Source organism: Melanaphis sacchari, unplaced genomic scaffold (genome assembly GCF_002803265.2).
Source record: "Melanaphis sacchari strain LSU unplaced genomic scaffold, SCAv2.0 Contig72_pilon_pilon, whole genome shotgun sequence".
Taxonomy (NCBI): domain Eukaryota; kingdom Metazoa; phylum Arthropoda; class Insecta; order Hemiptera; family Aphididae; genus Melanaphis; species Melanaphis sacchari.
In genome coordinates, this window is record NW_020271519.1 from 1,667,540 (window position 1) to 1,686,087 (window position 18,548).

General features: G+C 26.6%; 1 protein-coding gene across 5 annotated transcripts in view; it reads left to right on the top strand.

The window, feature by feature from the left end:
• The window catches only part of LOC112600861 (titin), a 51,969-nt gene that overhangs the window by 13,318 nt on the left and 20,103 nt on the right, over positions 1-18,548 (top strand). For all 5 annotated transcript variants that reach the window (XR_003115019.1, XM_025348184.1, XM_025348181.1 and 2 more), the window contains 7 exons: positions 13,820-13,942; positions 15,300-15,478; positions 15,692-15,936; positions 16,805-17,253; positions 17,317-17,466; positions 17,528-17,656; positions 18,138-18,260. Coding sequence is in view for 4 of the 5 variants with exons in the window: in XM_025348184.1 (XP_025203969.1) it covers positions 13,820-13,942; positions 15,300-15,478; positions 15,692-15,936; positions 16,805-17,253; positions 17,317-17,466; positions 17,528-17,656; positions 18,138-18,260 (1,398 nt within the window). In the remaining variant the exon portion in view is untranslated. The remainder of the gene's footprint in view (positions 1-13,819; positions 13,943-15,299; positions 15,479-15,691; positions 15,937-16,804; positions 17,254-17,316; positions 17,467-17,527; positions 17,657-18,137; positions 18,261-18,548) is intronic.

The window sequence follows — 18,548 nt, forward strand, 5'->3', positions numbered from 1 at the left end:
CGTATATATCACGATATGTAACTCGAGAGTGAGACATATTATTCTATAGTACGAGTTTGCAGCGTTTTGCATATCACCTAATTTGTTGGCATGAGATGTTCCGTATTTTTAGAATATATCTCAGCTTGCAGTAGCAGCAGGAGTTCGCCTTCTGCCGGTCTTCAACCGCGAATAATATAAACGCTGCAATAAAAAGAAAAATGTAAAAATAGAAAAAAATCCAACATACACCAGATCGCTCATCGAAACAATGTTTTTTTCTGCTGTGGAAGCATGTCGTTTTCATCTTTAAGATATAGCCCTATTAATTGCTTTCATATATCAAGTGTATAATATTGTATTATTGTATTTCTAGGTATATAAATATATAATATAATGTTATATTATTTTGGTGTAGGTAATATATAACTTGGATATTCGATTTTAATGTGTAGGTACTTAATGTTTTGGCTTATAAATAGTGTTGAGTTTCATCAAATTATTTAATGAAACAAACCTCAACATAACATTATGTATGATAATAATAAATTTCATTTTTTATGAAATTTTAATTAAATACATTTATAACATTGAAGAATTTTTAGAAATATGCAGTTAATAATCAGAAAATGATACATGAACAATTTTATAAACATATTATGCTATAGCGTATTCATCATGCTAAATTATTGTAATGAAAAAAAAAATATTTTGTACTGTATATGTAGTTAATGAAATATTTCATATGGCCATACCTACGTAATAAAATATAGCGTGGAAGACAGACAGGAATACATATACATCATCATCAATGACCCAGAAAATTGAAAAAAAAATTACCTCTTCCATACGCTATGCTGTTGTGTGAAATTAATATGAACTTGACATAATGTTTCGTAAATAACTATAAATATTAATTATATACAATCAAAATATTTAAATTTAATTTTATAATACTTATAACTACTTAAGTTTAAATCGTTATAAATGATATTATTATTGAAAATATTTTTTCTAAAACAATTATCATATTTAATAGTTTTATTAAATTATATTATATTTTTCGTATATATTTAATATTATTTAAATTTTTTAACGTTTAGAAAAAAAATTCAATTGAAGTAAATAATATATCATTGAAAAAGTAAAAAAGTAATGCAACTTTATTTTATAATAATAATAATTTACAGATAATAGTATTCAATAAGTATTAATGTTATACCTATATTTTCCAATAAAGATATTATTGATATTTCTATTTATTTTAAATAAGGTCATATTTCGAATTTTCTAAACATTAAATGTCATAGACCCCATTAAGCCTACATACTTGTAACAAAAAACAATAGACTATTACGGATAATATGAATTCTCCGATTGTGCGTTACTAACAAATGACGTGTGCCGTATGTGCGATTTTTGATCATATAATTTGTCGAGGTCATATTATTATATACATACATTACTCGACAATTTTTCTACATGTGTTATAGTGTGTATTTTAAATTGTCATTATCATTAGTACTGCACATAAATATATTATAGTACATATTATGGAAATTCATATGGCAATTTAATGGTCGTTTTTAAATAGAAAATAACGTATATAGATAGGTTTGACTCAAAATCAATAGCAACAGCTGCAAATGCAGCACGCGGAAAAAATGTCTCGGCTTTTTAGGTCTCACTGTTAAAAAATATTTACAAGTACCTACAATTTTTTTATTTTATTGATATTTAATAGGTTGGAAAATATTTATACCTGTTGTTCCATGACATATTATTTAATTTCACTTTATAATTTGTTAATAAATGTTACACTTAGGTACCTATTAGTATATTTTGATATCATTGATAATATTTAATTTTTGAATGTAATTTAAATATTTTTGTATTTGAAATGTAATAATATAATTAGTTAAGTTGTATAAAAATAATGATCCGAAATATGATTTAAACGAAGTACTCCATTTCGTGAATTAGATTATTCAAATCATACAATATCAACAAAGAGTTTGCCTCTATAGTAAAAAGAAATAGTTTGTTTATCTTAACCACTTCCGTTTAATATAAATTTAGTATGCGAGATGTAGTTTTGATTGTATTTTGAAACATCTGACTATATAATGTGTCATTTAAGAGTGTAAACTATAATATATATTCTTCTTTAAATTATAGTATGTGACCGCAAGTAGGTGTTTAACATATATGGAATAAGTCACTGTTATATTGCCATCGAGAGGCAATACCTACATATTTCTTATATACAATATTTTTCTCATTGTTATTACTTCATTATCATTCTAATACTGTTTTGATTTACGGATAAAATGGCATTTAAATTATCATATACATAATAATATAAGTATAAATTTATGATAAGAAATTCAATTATGCTTATATTACGTATAATTATACTTATGTATAAGCCAATTATTGAGAATACTATTTTAAATTTTTTAATAATATTATAGATGACTGTCATTAGAAACCATCTAGTGATTACGATAATTTTTTAAAAAATATATATCATATTTTTCTACAAAACTATTCTCATAATTATTGTTAATATCTTAATTTAATCTCAAGACATTTTTGTTTGAATTTACTGATGTAAATTTTTAATTTATGAGATTGAATTAATATGCAAATATATTTATCTATATTAATAAAATATAAATACTATTATGTACGTATTATCGTAAATATGTTGATAAACATATTCTTACTTATTTTATATACATATATAATGTTTAATTTAATTATCTTATACATTTTTCGTATAATAATATTCGTGTTCTATTTTGTACTGTACTGTCGGCTTTATTTGTGTAGTCTTTAAATGAAACTTTGGATGTTTATAACACATATTATGTTCCACACTATATAATATAAATGCATACAAATTTAGGTACAACATCCATAAAGGGATTACATTTGACTTATTTTAAGCTTGTATTTATTTATACGATTAATTAGTTATTATGACAACATGCTTTACCAATGTAGTATAGAACACAAAGTTTTGTCTTAGTTGTATTAGGAAAATTATAGCTATAATTATACTACTGGCAGGTTATTGTCACGATCAAAATGACACTTAAGGTTTTAAATAAGTATACAAAATGTAACAAGATGGTAATACTTTAGTATTGGTACACTGATATTGGCTGTATTGGATAAAAAAAAATAGTCAGTATGGAAATCGATGAAAAGATATTTTAACTGGATGTCTCTAATGTGTACGTTGAGTGCTTAAAAACCGGTTGAAACGGTATCTGTACATAACAATCGTCTGCGTGCAACATCTCGGCGAGAAAATTGGCCAATCGTTCAAGTGTATCAAAATTCAAAGGGTATACCAGATACTTATAACATCTCATTTATATATTATATTATTTTAATTTATATTGTATGTCGAGATAGTATATTAAATTTCAAGTATCAATTTGTTGGAAATATTGGTATTGTATTCATCACTGTCAAAGTGTAATGAAACATATCTATTTAGAAACATACACGAGTAATATTAATGTACCTAATTTAAAATGATGATCATACTCGTAACTTATACCACATTTAAACATTTATATATATATATATATATATATATATATATATATATTAATAGTAATGTAATCAAATATGTTTATTACGGTATGGTTCAAATGTGATCATTAAGAAGAAAGCCTTGTAAAACGCAACAAAAAAGTGCAATATGTTCCAAGTCAATGACTAAAGAAATATTGATATCTATCATGAATAGTATGATAATATGTGTTGTATTATTGATAGTATAATATGTGCAGAAATTATTTTATTTTGGCACAGGATCATAATATTCAATATTAATTGGTATAAAATAATTCTGAATCTTAAAAAAATAGAGAAACATTTCTAAAATTTCAATACTTATATAAACGCATAATATAGGTATAATTTAAGTATATTGTATACCTAAAAGATTTTTATCTGTTATCTGTAAAATATCATATGATTTGTAATATAGGTACTTCGATCTTTGAAATACTATTTTATAACAACAATGTATTGTGAAAATTTATTGTTTTCTATTTAGTAACTATGAGAGTTATGGTTACTATTAAAGTTAATGTTATTTTTAAGTTCATTTTTACACACTGTATACCACATTCTAAATATTAATCCGCACCAATGGATTTAGCCGCCTAAATATTTGAAAAGTGAACAGCATGTGTTCGTTTAGGTATATGATATTATATTAACCTACGTAAAATGTCAATATATTTAAAGAAATAAAAAATAAAATCTAAAATCACGTGGGCCAATGATTACAATTTGCTGTCTACTGACTATCCGCTTAGATTTTTATAGTAGTAAAAATCGAAATGCGATATCTTATCGCAATCGAAAAGAATTGTACGTATCGTATGTTGTTACATATGAGTATATGGGACACACCATATATTATATCCAGGCTCAGCATAATATTATCGTTCGGTTGTCACGTGTTTTAATTTTGTAATGTTTTTAAATTATATGTAAGTACTAAATATACATTCGTAGTGTGATCGTTACTAATAAAACGCATGTTGTTACTACTCAAAGTATACAAAATATTATTAGGTATAACAAATTAGATTTTTACATTTCAATTTTATAATTTTGTACCATTTATAATACAATAAAAATAGGTGTATAATAACAATTTAATTAAATAAATTGTTTGTTATACACGCATACAAAGCTATTAAAATAACGTGCACTTAAGTAGACAGAACTAGACAGTTCTTTTCAGATTCACAGAAACCAAAAAAAAAAAATGTTTGCGAACTACGTATAATTTATCAAAATATCTTATTAGCACGGATAAAAAATATTGATCAGTCAAGAGAAAGATTTCTGGAAAAATAATGTCTTCTAAATAGTAAATTTTTGTTGTAATATTATAAACTATAGGGTACATGGTTAGTCAACTTATGGCTCGTGTCTTGTTTATAAAATCAAAATGTATTTATTACTACTATAAATTTTAATTTGTTTGGTATACATCCATAAACATTTATGAAATTACATATTGTATTTATTATCATTTTAGCTTTTGCCGTTCTTGGTATAGGTACATATATTTATTTATGTGGCTCGTGAACATAATATTCATATTGGTCACCCCTAATGTATACTAGTAAACAGTATTGTATTATAATTATTAAAATGTAACCTTTATATCATATTATAATATATATATATATATATTTACTTGGTATAAAATGTGTATGAGATTATCTTTGCAAACTGTGTATGTTTATTGTACATCATATAGATTTAAAATATAATATGTAAATACTATAATATACTTAGTTAAAACTTAAACCTAATGGATTTTAATTTTTAAAATTTAAATATAATGAAACAGCGCTGATTTTGTCATTGCAATCTCTTGTAATTAGATGTTGAAACTGTAAGTCTGCTGATCATTTCCAGAAATGTATACGACAATATTTGTCTAATTTACTTAAAATTAAAGTGATAGCTAACAATAATTGTATTTCGATGAGTTATTATTTACGAAGGTCGAGAAGAAAAGCGTGCATAACTGCATGTACAACTTACTCGCAGGATGACCAAATCGAGAACTGTAACCTGGAGTCACGTAATATTATCTGTTATGGTCGATATATATACACCATTTTCATCGGACGAATAGTAATAATAATTATTAACTCACCAAACATCGACACCGGATGCTTCGTTACATTACCAACGATTTAATATGGGTACTATACATATAGAGCTACTATGAGCTCTTCGCGTGATGAACATGGGGAATAGAGATATATGGTAAGACTCGAAACTTCCATAACGTACGACTTCTTTTCGTTGTTATTGTATAAATATACGTGCGAATATTGACGTTAGATATAACAGGTATAGGTTAGGTTTATGTATATATGAATTTATTGTGGGAACTTAGAGGTTTTATATTTACTGTAAAAAAATATACCTACTTTTCAAAAATTGTTTTTACTTTGAAATTATTAAAAAAGTATTTATTGTTTATATAAAATGTTTTAATAAATCGCACCAATGCACCATTATAATAAACCACTTATATTTATTAAGATTTTTTCACAAAACCATTCAATTTTAAATTATATTATGCGTTTGGCTTTATGACGCTTATTTAAAAATATATTAAAAAAATATTATTTGAAACATTTTTATATGTCAATAAAGAATAGGTATCAGTCATATCATTAATTTACATACAACAGCAGCATTAAGTTTCAGATCCATTTTATACCTATAGGTAGTGTTATATATTTTTGTCATTGAAAAATAAAATATAAATAACTAATAAACAAGAATCAAATACAAATAATTATGCCTCTAAGTGATTAAAAATAACTTATTAATATATTATATAGATATACTATTTAAATTATTCATTTAGTTAACTTACTGTAACAATTTTTAGTATTGCACTTAATTTTTTTTACTAACTACTTTAAATTCAAATATTTTTTGTACAAATATATTTTATACTTCAAATTAAGATTAATAAACAATATTTTTTTATAACTTTAAATTCTACTATAATAATAATTTATTTACAAATTAATAATAAATTATATTACGATACAGATTTCATAAATATTTATTAATAAATTATATAGTTTTAACGAGCTTATTAAATTATTATAAAATAATTAATCATTAATTCTATTATAAACAAGTGAATAAAAACTAATAATTATTCTTTCATTTGAAACAGGATATATAAAATATAAAAAAAATGTAGGAGTACCAATTGTCGTAGGATGCCAAAATAGACCACTGGCTGCCATAACCTATATACATGTGTATGCAAACTCGATTAATGAATCTGTTACATTTTGATACACAAAATAATCACAAATCATATTTCAATTAAGTAGGAACATCTAATATTCAAAGTGAAATATAAAATAAGTTAGAAATACATTATGTGCAGGTGACTGCTGACGCCTGACAGGTACTCATATGGTAAAGTCAATGTAATGTTCTATTTATTAAAATATGTTTATTATATACTTTAAATTTAAAATGTTATATAAAATCTTAAAAAATATAATTCATTTAACATATATTTTTTTTTTATTTTAACATTTAAAATAAGTTACTTTTTTTTACATAACTATGCATTATAAAGAAAAAACATAGCATATTTTTTAAATAAGAGTTTAAATATTAACAGTTGATTTTGTGACTTCTTAGTTTTTATCTTTATAAAATAGTGTAGTAGTAATAGTATGGTATAATAAGGTAATTTTAGAAAGTGTAAACTGGGTGACAAAAATTATATATTTATGCGAAACGCGTAGGTGTATAAGCTATAAAATAATATATTACACATATTATAAGAATAAAGCGCACAAGTAAACGTCATTATGACGTATCAATTGTTTTAGTTTTTAATAATTCTTCGAGAGTTCGTATATTATATACATATTTCCTGAAAAATTCGCGTTTTATTCGACCAGCGTGATGTGATATTGCAGGCTTCCGATATTATATCCTTAAATGGAAATTAAAAATATATACTGCTTATTTATTGTTAACTGCAATACTATTTAGGTCCAAGTTTCAAGTCATTGTCGTCTAAATTTCATAATAAAAATAACTAATAACAATAATAATGATCGCACGATGTTGGTGTAATTGAGATCATGTGCTCCTAGATAATGGCATATTTATGCACCCATAAATTAAAAAAAGCACATACATAATATTATAATTAAGTAATATTTGTACTGAACTATTCATAATATATTATAAGTATGCAATTGAAGTTACCATTCAGAATATTTTATTGATAATGCACTTAAGTACGACGTTCTACTGTAGTCAAAGTGCGTTTCAAGTATTTAATACATATTATAATATATTAATAATAGTTCTACAACGATAAATAACATTTTTTTTATTTGAACATATTATTAATTATTAGATACTAAAACATAATATTATAATTATTATTAACGTTGATTAATCATAAACGTATAATTCATGTAATATGCAGTATAGGTGACAATTTTAGATTTTGAGTGGAGTGATAAATTATTTGTTAACACTGGAGAGAACGGAATTTACCGAAGTACACAAAATGTGTTTATTCAGTACATAGTTCGTATTTATATGCACTACATTGTTTTCAAAATGAAATACTCTGTTTAATTATATTATCATATTGTATTACATAAAAATGTTCCCAATAAATTCAAAGTAAAACAACAAATAAATATACTAATAAGTCATGAGCCATTCAAAAGTAATCGGATACGGTTTCATATTTAATTAATTTGTACCTATATTATAATTTAAAGCACGCGTGTACCTATAATATGTATAATAATACGCGTTGGATAATAACATTCGAGCATATCTAATGCGACACCATTCATATTATTTCTACAAAGCATCTCTCGCTTTCTTTTCGTCGTCTACACGTTTTTTTTTTTTGTTTTTTTTTTTACTATTATTAAAATAAAATTGAAATTTTGGTTTTAAAATATTTTTACTGACTTACAATAACGTTTAATAATCTATTATAGTATTATGTTATTTAAGTGTTTGTGAAGAAACAGGCACACGCCTGCATATAAAGCGAATTTCAAGCGTCCGAACAGCTTTACAGTCAACTCGTAAACGTCGGGCGTTAAAATCCCTTCGGGGGATATTATACGACGTGCGCTGATAACGAATTTATGTAAAAAAAAAAAATAAACAACAAAAATACTGTGTCGTCATCGCACGAAACTCGTTCGAACAATGTTCGCGTGATTACGGCTACATGGATATTTTAAACCAGAGACGTCGAGCGTGATAGAATAATTCGTGTCGGCTGTGGTGCGGATAGACACGAAAAACGCCGAAGGAGACACGTCAGTATAATATATACCTATATATATATATTTTATTTTTATAGTCGCGCGGTACCTACTGTTGAATATTGAACACAGGCAATGAGAGTATTGTACACCTTCGCAGAAACCCGCTATACCACTGTATACCTATGATATGTGAATATGAACACATTATACGCACCTTTCGTCGCGGTATGTGCTTACCGCAGTAGTGGTCATCCTGCCGGTCGGAAACTCGTACGATCCGTGGATTAGTGCGACAAGGGGTAAAAAAACGAATAAACAAAAACGTCTAAGCCTGTAAGTAGAACAAATTAACGATGCTGTTTACGACGACCGCAGCTGTCTGCGCGAGTTTACGCGCGTCGTCCGTGTTTGGGCAAGACTCTCCGCCACGCCGCCACCAGTCATCGCTGCACGACAGCTCCGACGGCCGAGTTTTTTAATTTAACGGTACTCCGCCGGACCACCGACCGACCGATGGCTCCCGGAGTGTCAGAAACGATTGCATGTGCGAATATTGTACATCATCATATATGAATATATATATTCATACCTATTACAATATAGCGCATGTAATCGATTGAACATAATAATAATACATTATAATCATCGTTTTAAAAATAATATAATAATATTATTACATCGTCGTGTGTGTTCGACATGGCAGATTTTTTTTTTAATCATAAATATACATAATGTTATTACTTATTAGGTACATCATAATATTATTATGCTTATAATAACATAACCACAACTAGTGTAGTGTATACTATGTACACATAATACATATTACATTGTCATCATCTACATTGTTATTATTATATTATTATGAATTGTGATATAATTACTGGCGGAATAGTAAAATATGTGTCGATTAATTATCTATCAACTGATAATATTTTACGTTATTATAAATTGTTTTGTACGCATAGCTAGTAATAATGTACGCGTGTGTTTACATAGTGTAGTGTATATTATAATGATAATATTATAATATAATACTTTGTGGCGCTATATTATTATAATTGTTACCGTTGCGTGTAATAACGAATATTGTATATAAGTTGAGATTTATCGATTAACCTATTGGCATACTATATGTCTATATACAATAGTGTCTATGATAAAGAACGGAATGATAAAAAACATCGATATCTCACTACCTTAGAACATATTTTGACGGTGTCGACTATCGACAATAAAAACAAATAGAAACATTTTCGAATTTTGTCACGCGCGCCCGCTACTATTTACTTACGTCTGAATATAAATAACTAATAACTAACTGTAGTAATATTACGTCTGCATATAAAGTATTTCATAATTTTTTTCCAATAAGTGACAAAAAAATTTAAAAAAAAAAATGACTGTCCAGAAAATTGATAAATTTTTCATATAATTTATTTTTTATATTCTCAACAATTGCTACTAATGATTTTAATTATAAACATATTTGCAAAATAACGTAATTTATTTTTTTCTATGAGGCCTTAAAAAACTTCTGTGAGTTGTCCACTTAGCCGTTAAAAAAGGACACACAAATATATTATGTACCAGTAGTCATAGAGCGATATAGTATTGACAATCTGAAAACGGTATACGAATAGCCATATATAACCCTGTAATTATATATATATAAAGTAACATAAGTCTAAGGCTACACTTAAAAATGTAATAATGAAAAATTATGTTCTAATGGAATATTATTTTTATTTTTATTTTATTTTTTGTCCACAATATTAGGTTGATTTTTTACGGGTTTTCGGGGATTGCGAATTATCGTTAAGTTTCGCTGGGCCGGCATAACAACGCAAATAACATAAACACCTACCCATCGTTACCGGTGCGCTGACCTGTACTGAGTGTGTATGCGTATGGAAACATTACCTTTACACAAATGCGTATGTATATTATGTGTACATTTTGTTTACTTGCATGCCGGCGTGCCAATATGTGGCGCGTTTCTCGGTCATTTGTACACGGAACACGTGGCTGAGAGCCATCATTTTCGTGTACATAGATTCCTCAGCAGAAAACGTAATTTATGAGATTGCCGATATTTTTTTAGCTTCTTACTCAAGTTCGTTTTTAAACAACATGGAAAGCTATACTTATTTTCTAGATTTCGATCAAACCTAAATCGCGATATTTCAGGTTTTATATACTATACTATATTACCATAATAACTGCTTAATTGAGTGTATTCATGACTTATACACTTGTTTTTTACACGATATAATGTATTGTGTACACAGTGTATTCGTATTGCTATAGTTAAAAAAATTCCAGTCACTCATCCTTCTATTTGATGAATGTACGTGCCTTAGGACGATTCATCACGAACACACTCACACACATACACTGTATCATCACTATATTGCAATAATAATAATAATAATAATAATAATAATAATAATAACAATAATAACGCCGGCCAATTGTTTGCAGCGCAAATCGTTTGATCTATCCGAACACCCGTTGCATACGTGTATAATACATATAATATAATAAGGACGGACAGGCAACAATCTGAGGACGTATGCTACAGCAGCAGTGTAAAAAAAAATCTGTTGCAAAATAATTTCGAATCGGTCACCGTTGGGCTGTAGAACATGATAAAATTTCCTTAAACGCACACCTATTATAATAATGGTATAGGAACGCGCGCGCAGATTACTATAATAATAATAATATGTAATCGTATAATTTATTACCACAGCCTATTCGCCGGAAGCCCAATTAATATAGGCATTGCGTACATTTCGCTCATTTACCCATCGGATATAATATACATTTATATACCTACGACTGGGTTTGTAGGTACTTGTTTTATGATGCACAATAATAACATAAAATCATACACTCGTAAAAGTACGCGTGTTTTTATGTCGTTTCCGTACGTAAACTAAAATTATTAAGTCAAAAACGTGTTTTTAAACGCGTACAACAAAATACCATATATATATATATATAAATACGTCGTATGGGTTACTTATATTAGTATTTACTATATATTATTTGTACGGCACGAATCGTGCGCAACAAGTTCTTTCGACAAGATCGAACGATTAACAGAACGCGAAATAAATTGTATGTACGCGCCGTGTATCCATATATATATTAATTTGTTTAAAAGAAATGTTCTTAAAAATAATTGAAATTTGTATGCTATTATTGTTATGCTTAGGTACGATTGTATGCATTCGTTTCAGTGTAATTTATATGCGTGTTATAGATTTTATTATAAATGTTTTACGTATGTAACATAATATTATTATTACCAACATTTGAAGGTTCACAAGTTTATTGCATGTTGTATTGTTGTATATGGAGTGATTTTACGATAATTGTTTTAGTTGCATTACCTATTTTTCACTTCAAAATTACTCTTTGTAAATCAATATCTGCGACACGAATCTTTTAACATAATTTTAATTCCACATCCTAGGGCTGTCCTGACCAATCAAGATAACAATACAGTATTATAAATCTCGGACCATCGCCCTTATTTATGTTTTGGACCTTGTCTGTTACCTTTGTACCTCCCCCCCCAAAAAAAATACCATTATAACACATATTGTAAAATTATTTGATACGATACATTTCTGGGTTCAAAATGTCGTTTGTTTCTTTTCACGGATACGTGACTATTTCTGTAAAGAACTTTTTGAATTTCTGCAAATCAAAAATATATGTATGTTCTCAATAAATTTTGCACCTGGTCCTCAGCGGGGGTCATTACGCTTAAATTGTATCTTATTTGCTGATTTATATTTTTAATGCGAATATGAATGCGAATAAAAGATACGTAAAAGAAACGGTTTGTGAATTCGATTGGAGGATCAATATTTCACTTTTATAGTTCATAAGTTTCAAACGTTTATCGAAATGTTCAAAACTGTAATATACGATTTTGAATTTATGAATAGTTATAAAAACATCAAATTTCCAAGACCCAAGGAATGTATAAATATTTTAAATAAAATACCTACAAACATTATAATAATTTATAGAGTATTGTATATTAAAAAAGTCGTGTATTTATTGAAATATCTGATATTCATATCAAAGCTATTATATAATTTATTTAAATTTTCACAAAATATGTACGCATGGCTTATTATAATATGCGTTTTATAAACTGCATAATAATCTGTTGAAGTAGGCAATTTTATTGTCTATTTATTAAATTTAATCCGTTTAAAACTATTACGTTTTATCAAACTGTTAAAAACAATATTGATAATTCAAACGCATACGTTTAAGCCGTAAGGAAACAATAATATTTTATACTGAATTATATGATTAATTCTAACGTATCAAGTGATCAATTATTTAGATTAATGACAAAAATAAACATGAGGCGTGTAAAGTAACCATAATATTAATGCGTTAATTAATTAATTGATTACAATTATATAATATAATATATTAGGTTGTTAAAATATATTATACTTATTATAATAGTTTATAATAATTACAAGGTATGTTATAGAAGAACATTGTTTTACAAAATTATAATTTTTAACCAAAATTTATGATAGCGCATTAATTGTTATGCTCAATACTTATTTATTATTATAATTATATTCATATAAATTGTTAATATATGAAGTAATTGCGCACCATTAACTTCTGAGTACAATAGCACCTCTATTGAATGAAATTTAAATTTAATACATAAGTAAAACAAAATAGTATAATATACAAACCTTTTCAGATTATCAATCAATCAGATTTTTAGTTCTCTTTCTAATATCATATACTTATACTCATTTATAATATGGTATTTCATATTTTCACATTGATACTTGTTAGTTGTTTTATATACATTATACATATATAAATATCGACATATATCCGTTTCAAGTTATTATGAACTTATGAATAGGTTTAAATGGTAAATGTTAAATTATCGATGTAAAAGTATTTTCTTTTTATTATTGTTTCAGTGTCGTGATGTGCTGGAATTAAAAGTTCTCGAACTATGCCCGGAACTTACGTTGCTCGGGGAGACGTTGGAAGAGGCTTCAAGATTACAGGCCGAACACGAAAGAGTATTGGAAAAAATACAGGTTCGAATCATTCCGAATCGATTGTTTACACTTCAACAGAGACTTAGATGTAACGCGTTTAATTTTAGAACGATAAATGCATCGAACGCCTTGCGTGTGTATTGCTATTTGTTATGCATTGTATAATAATATATTACGGCGAACGACGCCAATTTCGTTTCGAAACCAGACCTCTCCTTTAACTATTATATCTGTTCGTTTGCGTACATTATTTATAAATGTATTATATACACACATATAATATAATGAATATTATTATGCTATTACCCGTACGAGTGCCTTTATTTTTCGTTCACTTTGTTGCCAATAAACACTTCATAGTTCCAACACTATTGAATGTAATGTGATTTACACGTTCATTAATGAGATTGTCCCGAAGACGGTCTTTTCAATTAACCAAAGATTACGGTTTCTAAAATATACTGCAGTCTATTATTTATTATAATATTACGTTACATATTTCCCTCTTATATTTGGTTAGCGTAGGCAGCATGACGGCTATTGACGACTTTTGTTTCATGACGAAACGAACGATTATTATTAAGTACTTTTGTAAAAACTTCAATAACCCACAACTTTAATACCTACATCTCATTACTAGATCGTCGCAGTAATTATTTTTTTTTTTTGAATACTTCACATTAAATTTTTATAACCATCAATTGAAATCCAAGGACTCTCCATCCATTTTACTTCTATACAAATAATTCACCATGTTCAATAAACGATTTTGTTTAGATACTTCGACCAACAACTGGGTCATAATTTATCGTGTGAATACTTTTAAAACGCTCTAAAATGTTCTTTAAGTAAATGATTATCAGTTTATTTAAATAATTAAATTTCAATACAATACGTCTGTATGTTAGAACTAAACGTACCCAAATTAGTCGCTGCTAAAATTACAATTTAAATGCCTCGATTCGCATAACCTAATTATTCGTATATATTATAATATTGTTACATCGCAACCAGCACAGGAATATTGAATAATTAATATCGCCATACTTCATTAAAATAATATAAATAATATATAATTTATAATGTGTATACATACCATTTATGGCGGTAACCAGCAATGGCATCAGCCTTGACTTGGTAACGTGAGTACCTATATATAATAATATAAAATATAATATACAATACACATAAACTTTATGTGTATGCCTGTGTATGCGTATTTTTTTATTATGTTTGCATATTGCATATATTACACATTTGTGTACATTCTGTGAACGATGATAATATTATGTAGGTACCTACGAAACGTTAAAAATAAACGTATTTTCAATATAGGTTTATTATAAAGTATAAACTATTATTATTACTAAAATGTGATATTGTGCCTCTATTACAGGAAAAGCAGAGTCCCGTCAACGAGTTATTAAAAAAGGCCGATCATTTAATAGCCACACAGAACACACAGCCCGAAGTGTATGCCGCTATGGCCGATTCACTGGGATTAGCCTGGAAAGACGTAAACGATATACTTCAAAAAAGGAGTTACTTGTTACACCTGAACGTTGAATATCATCGGTATGGAACCACATTAACCGATACGCCATACATTAACAGTATAATATAATATAGGACATCGATTATGTAACTATGTTGCTTTATCTACTCCTAAAATGTATAGTATTAGTCTTTTTTCTTACGTGTATCAATATTGTTCTTAATAATAGCCACCGATAGATATTTTAAACTTTTGTTGTGTTACGATAAAAGTTATTACGCCACGTATTTCAGACAAGCCGAAGTATGTATGGAACGAATCAGAACGTTAGAAATGCTCTGCCATAGTTACCTGCCAACCGACGTCGAATCGATCAAAAACCATCTAGAGCATATCCAAGAAGTTCGTAAGTCCATATTAGAAGCGCTTATGGTCGCTTTAGCAAATGGTACTCAACTACTGGATGTTTTAAAAGAAATGCAAGCCAAAGGAACTTTGGATTCAAGGCCGGGATATAACTATCATTCTATTTCACTAGGTATATAGCGTTTAATATTATGTGCTTTATGTTAAATCTATGACTGTAATACACGAAAAATGCATTTAATTGCATAAAAAAATAAATAAAAAAAATACTATATAGATATTTTAATTATTGGTTTAACAATTAACTCATTTTTACATTAGTAATTAAACAATAAGTCTAAATAGCCAATAAAAAACAAAAAAAATATGCAAATGCAACTAATTTTTTAGTATGATTTTAACTAAAATAATTTATTATATACGTAATTAATAGTTAAAAATGTACTAAAAAAATAAAATCTGAAAATTAAAATATAGAAACATGAAGTTAATTATACCATGAATAAAAAATTGAAACATATATACCTACTTATATAATACATATAAACTACAAAGTTTTCATTATTGTATACCTACTGATAAATTGTAATAAATCATACATTAAAATACAAAAAAACATTACCCATAGTAAAATTCTTCCAACTTGAATGTAAAAATTTTCATAAACGTAATGTAGGCATAATAATTAGTACAAAATATAGTTAAATTATTTTACATTTATAAAACACCCACAACATTTAAAAAATAAAACTTAGTTGAGGTACTAACGGTAAAAAGATTAGAATTGACTAAAAATCATTAAAAATGTAAATATATATTTTAGTAAATTTGATTCATTATTATTTAATAGATAAATATTGATAAACTTATAAATTATAATAATATGTTATTAACTTTTTAATATTTTTATTGAGTATTTAGTAACAATTTATTGAATTCATTTCCACATGTTTTAATTGTATAATAAGTATGAAATAAATTTATTTTTTTTTATTCAAGTTAGTTTTATCAATAAAATTCATATTATTATGTTTTTTTAGCTGTATCTCAAGTAGAACATTGGTTGGAAAAACTTCACGATAAGCGTCATTCGTTAGACATCGACTGCCATGAACGTAAGGCAATGTTGGAAAAACGTCTGACAATATCTTTACTAGTCACTGATTTAAATTTACTTGAAAACATACTATCTGAGAGAAAAAATGCTCTTGATAAAGTTAAAAACTGTCTCGGTGATTCCCAGTACGAATGCTCTAAATTTACGGAAGTCAACTCAAACTTGATAACCGAAGCAAAAGATATAAGAGACCAAGCACTGAGAGTAGCAAAAGCTACTGAGCAACTAGTGTTAACTAAAGGTTACATGGAAGAAGATTATAAATTCAAAGCGTATAACCTATTAGAATTAGCGACTGAATACTTAGAAGAACTAAATAGGAGAGAAAATCTTTTAGATGTCGCTATAAAATTCTTCGAAACCGCTGAAAAAGTAATGAAATATTATTTTATAAAATATATTTCATTAATAATTATTTACTTTTCACCATGTTAGGTCCTCCGAGCATGGGAAACCATACTTCAGCATTCATCCGATGAGCAATTGGCATCAAAGAACACGTACGTTACAGAGACGGTAAAGCGAACCGGCGCTTCAGTAATTCAAGAAGGAAATTTAATATTGAAAGATTTACCAGAAGCAGAAGTATTTAATTTATTCACAACTTTTGAACAATGCCAAACGGTATCATAACTTTTATTTTTAGGGCGTTAAACGGGTTGTAGACGAGTTGGAAAGGAAAAAACAGCTAATACTATCAATTGTCACGAAAGACCATGAAAAATATATGGAATCTTCAGAAGCAGTTAACACTTTTTCAGAGAATTATAATAAAGTAACTAAATATAATATTAATAATATTTAATAAAAATACATAGACTTATCGCTACAAAAAAATAACAATAATTTCAATATTTGTGATACGTATAAAATAATGATAATTGAAGGTATTCTTATTATTTGATTAAATTAGTATAATATGTCAATATGTGAATATTATTTATTTTTTAAAAGAAGTTAAATTATTATTTAATTAAAAATTTTTAAATTTTTAATAAGATAGCTGCTATCTGTTTTTTTTTTTTTATTAGTGTATTCAATATAATTATAAAATAAGGCTTAATTTGTTTAACATTTTGTAAAAGTTTAAAAATAACTATAAAAATACAAGTATATTATTTATTTTAATTTAATCAAATTAATAATATTTTATTTAATTTTATATGTTTGCTTTATTATAAGTTTATTTTTTTTTTTACTTTTTAGTAAAATCATTTAGTTAGTGTGTATACTTTATGTATTTTTTTCTTTTTTAGATATTTTCATGGCTTGTAAGTTTAGCTGAATCATTTTTACACGAACATAATTCTATGGGTACAAATCTCACGGAAGCACGAGAATTTTTAATATCCCATAAAACTCTACAAAAAGACCTTAGGGTATGTAATTAAGCTATATAATTAATTAAAGAATTGATTTTAATTATATTATTGTTAATCTAGAATTTACCGTGTAAGTTATATAATAAATATAATATTGATCGTTTAGTTAAAAAAAAAAAAAATAAAAAAATAAAAAAATAAATAAAATTATAATTAGATCAGTTAACTTGTATATTATATCTATAACAAAGCATTATTTAGCTCTTGAAAGTATTATGTATACGAATAAAATGCTTATTTATATAAAAAATAACGGTAGGTAACACAAAATAAGATATTAAGTTG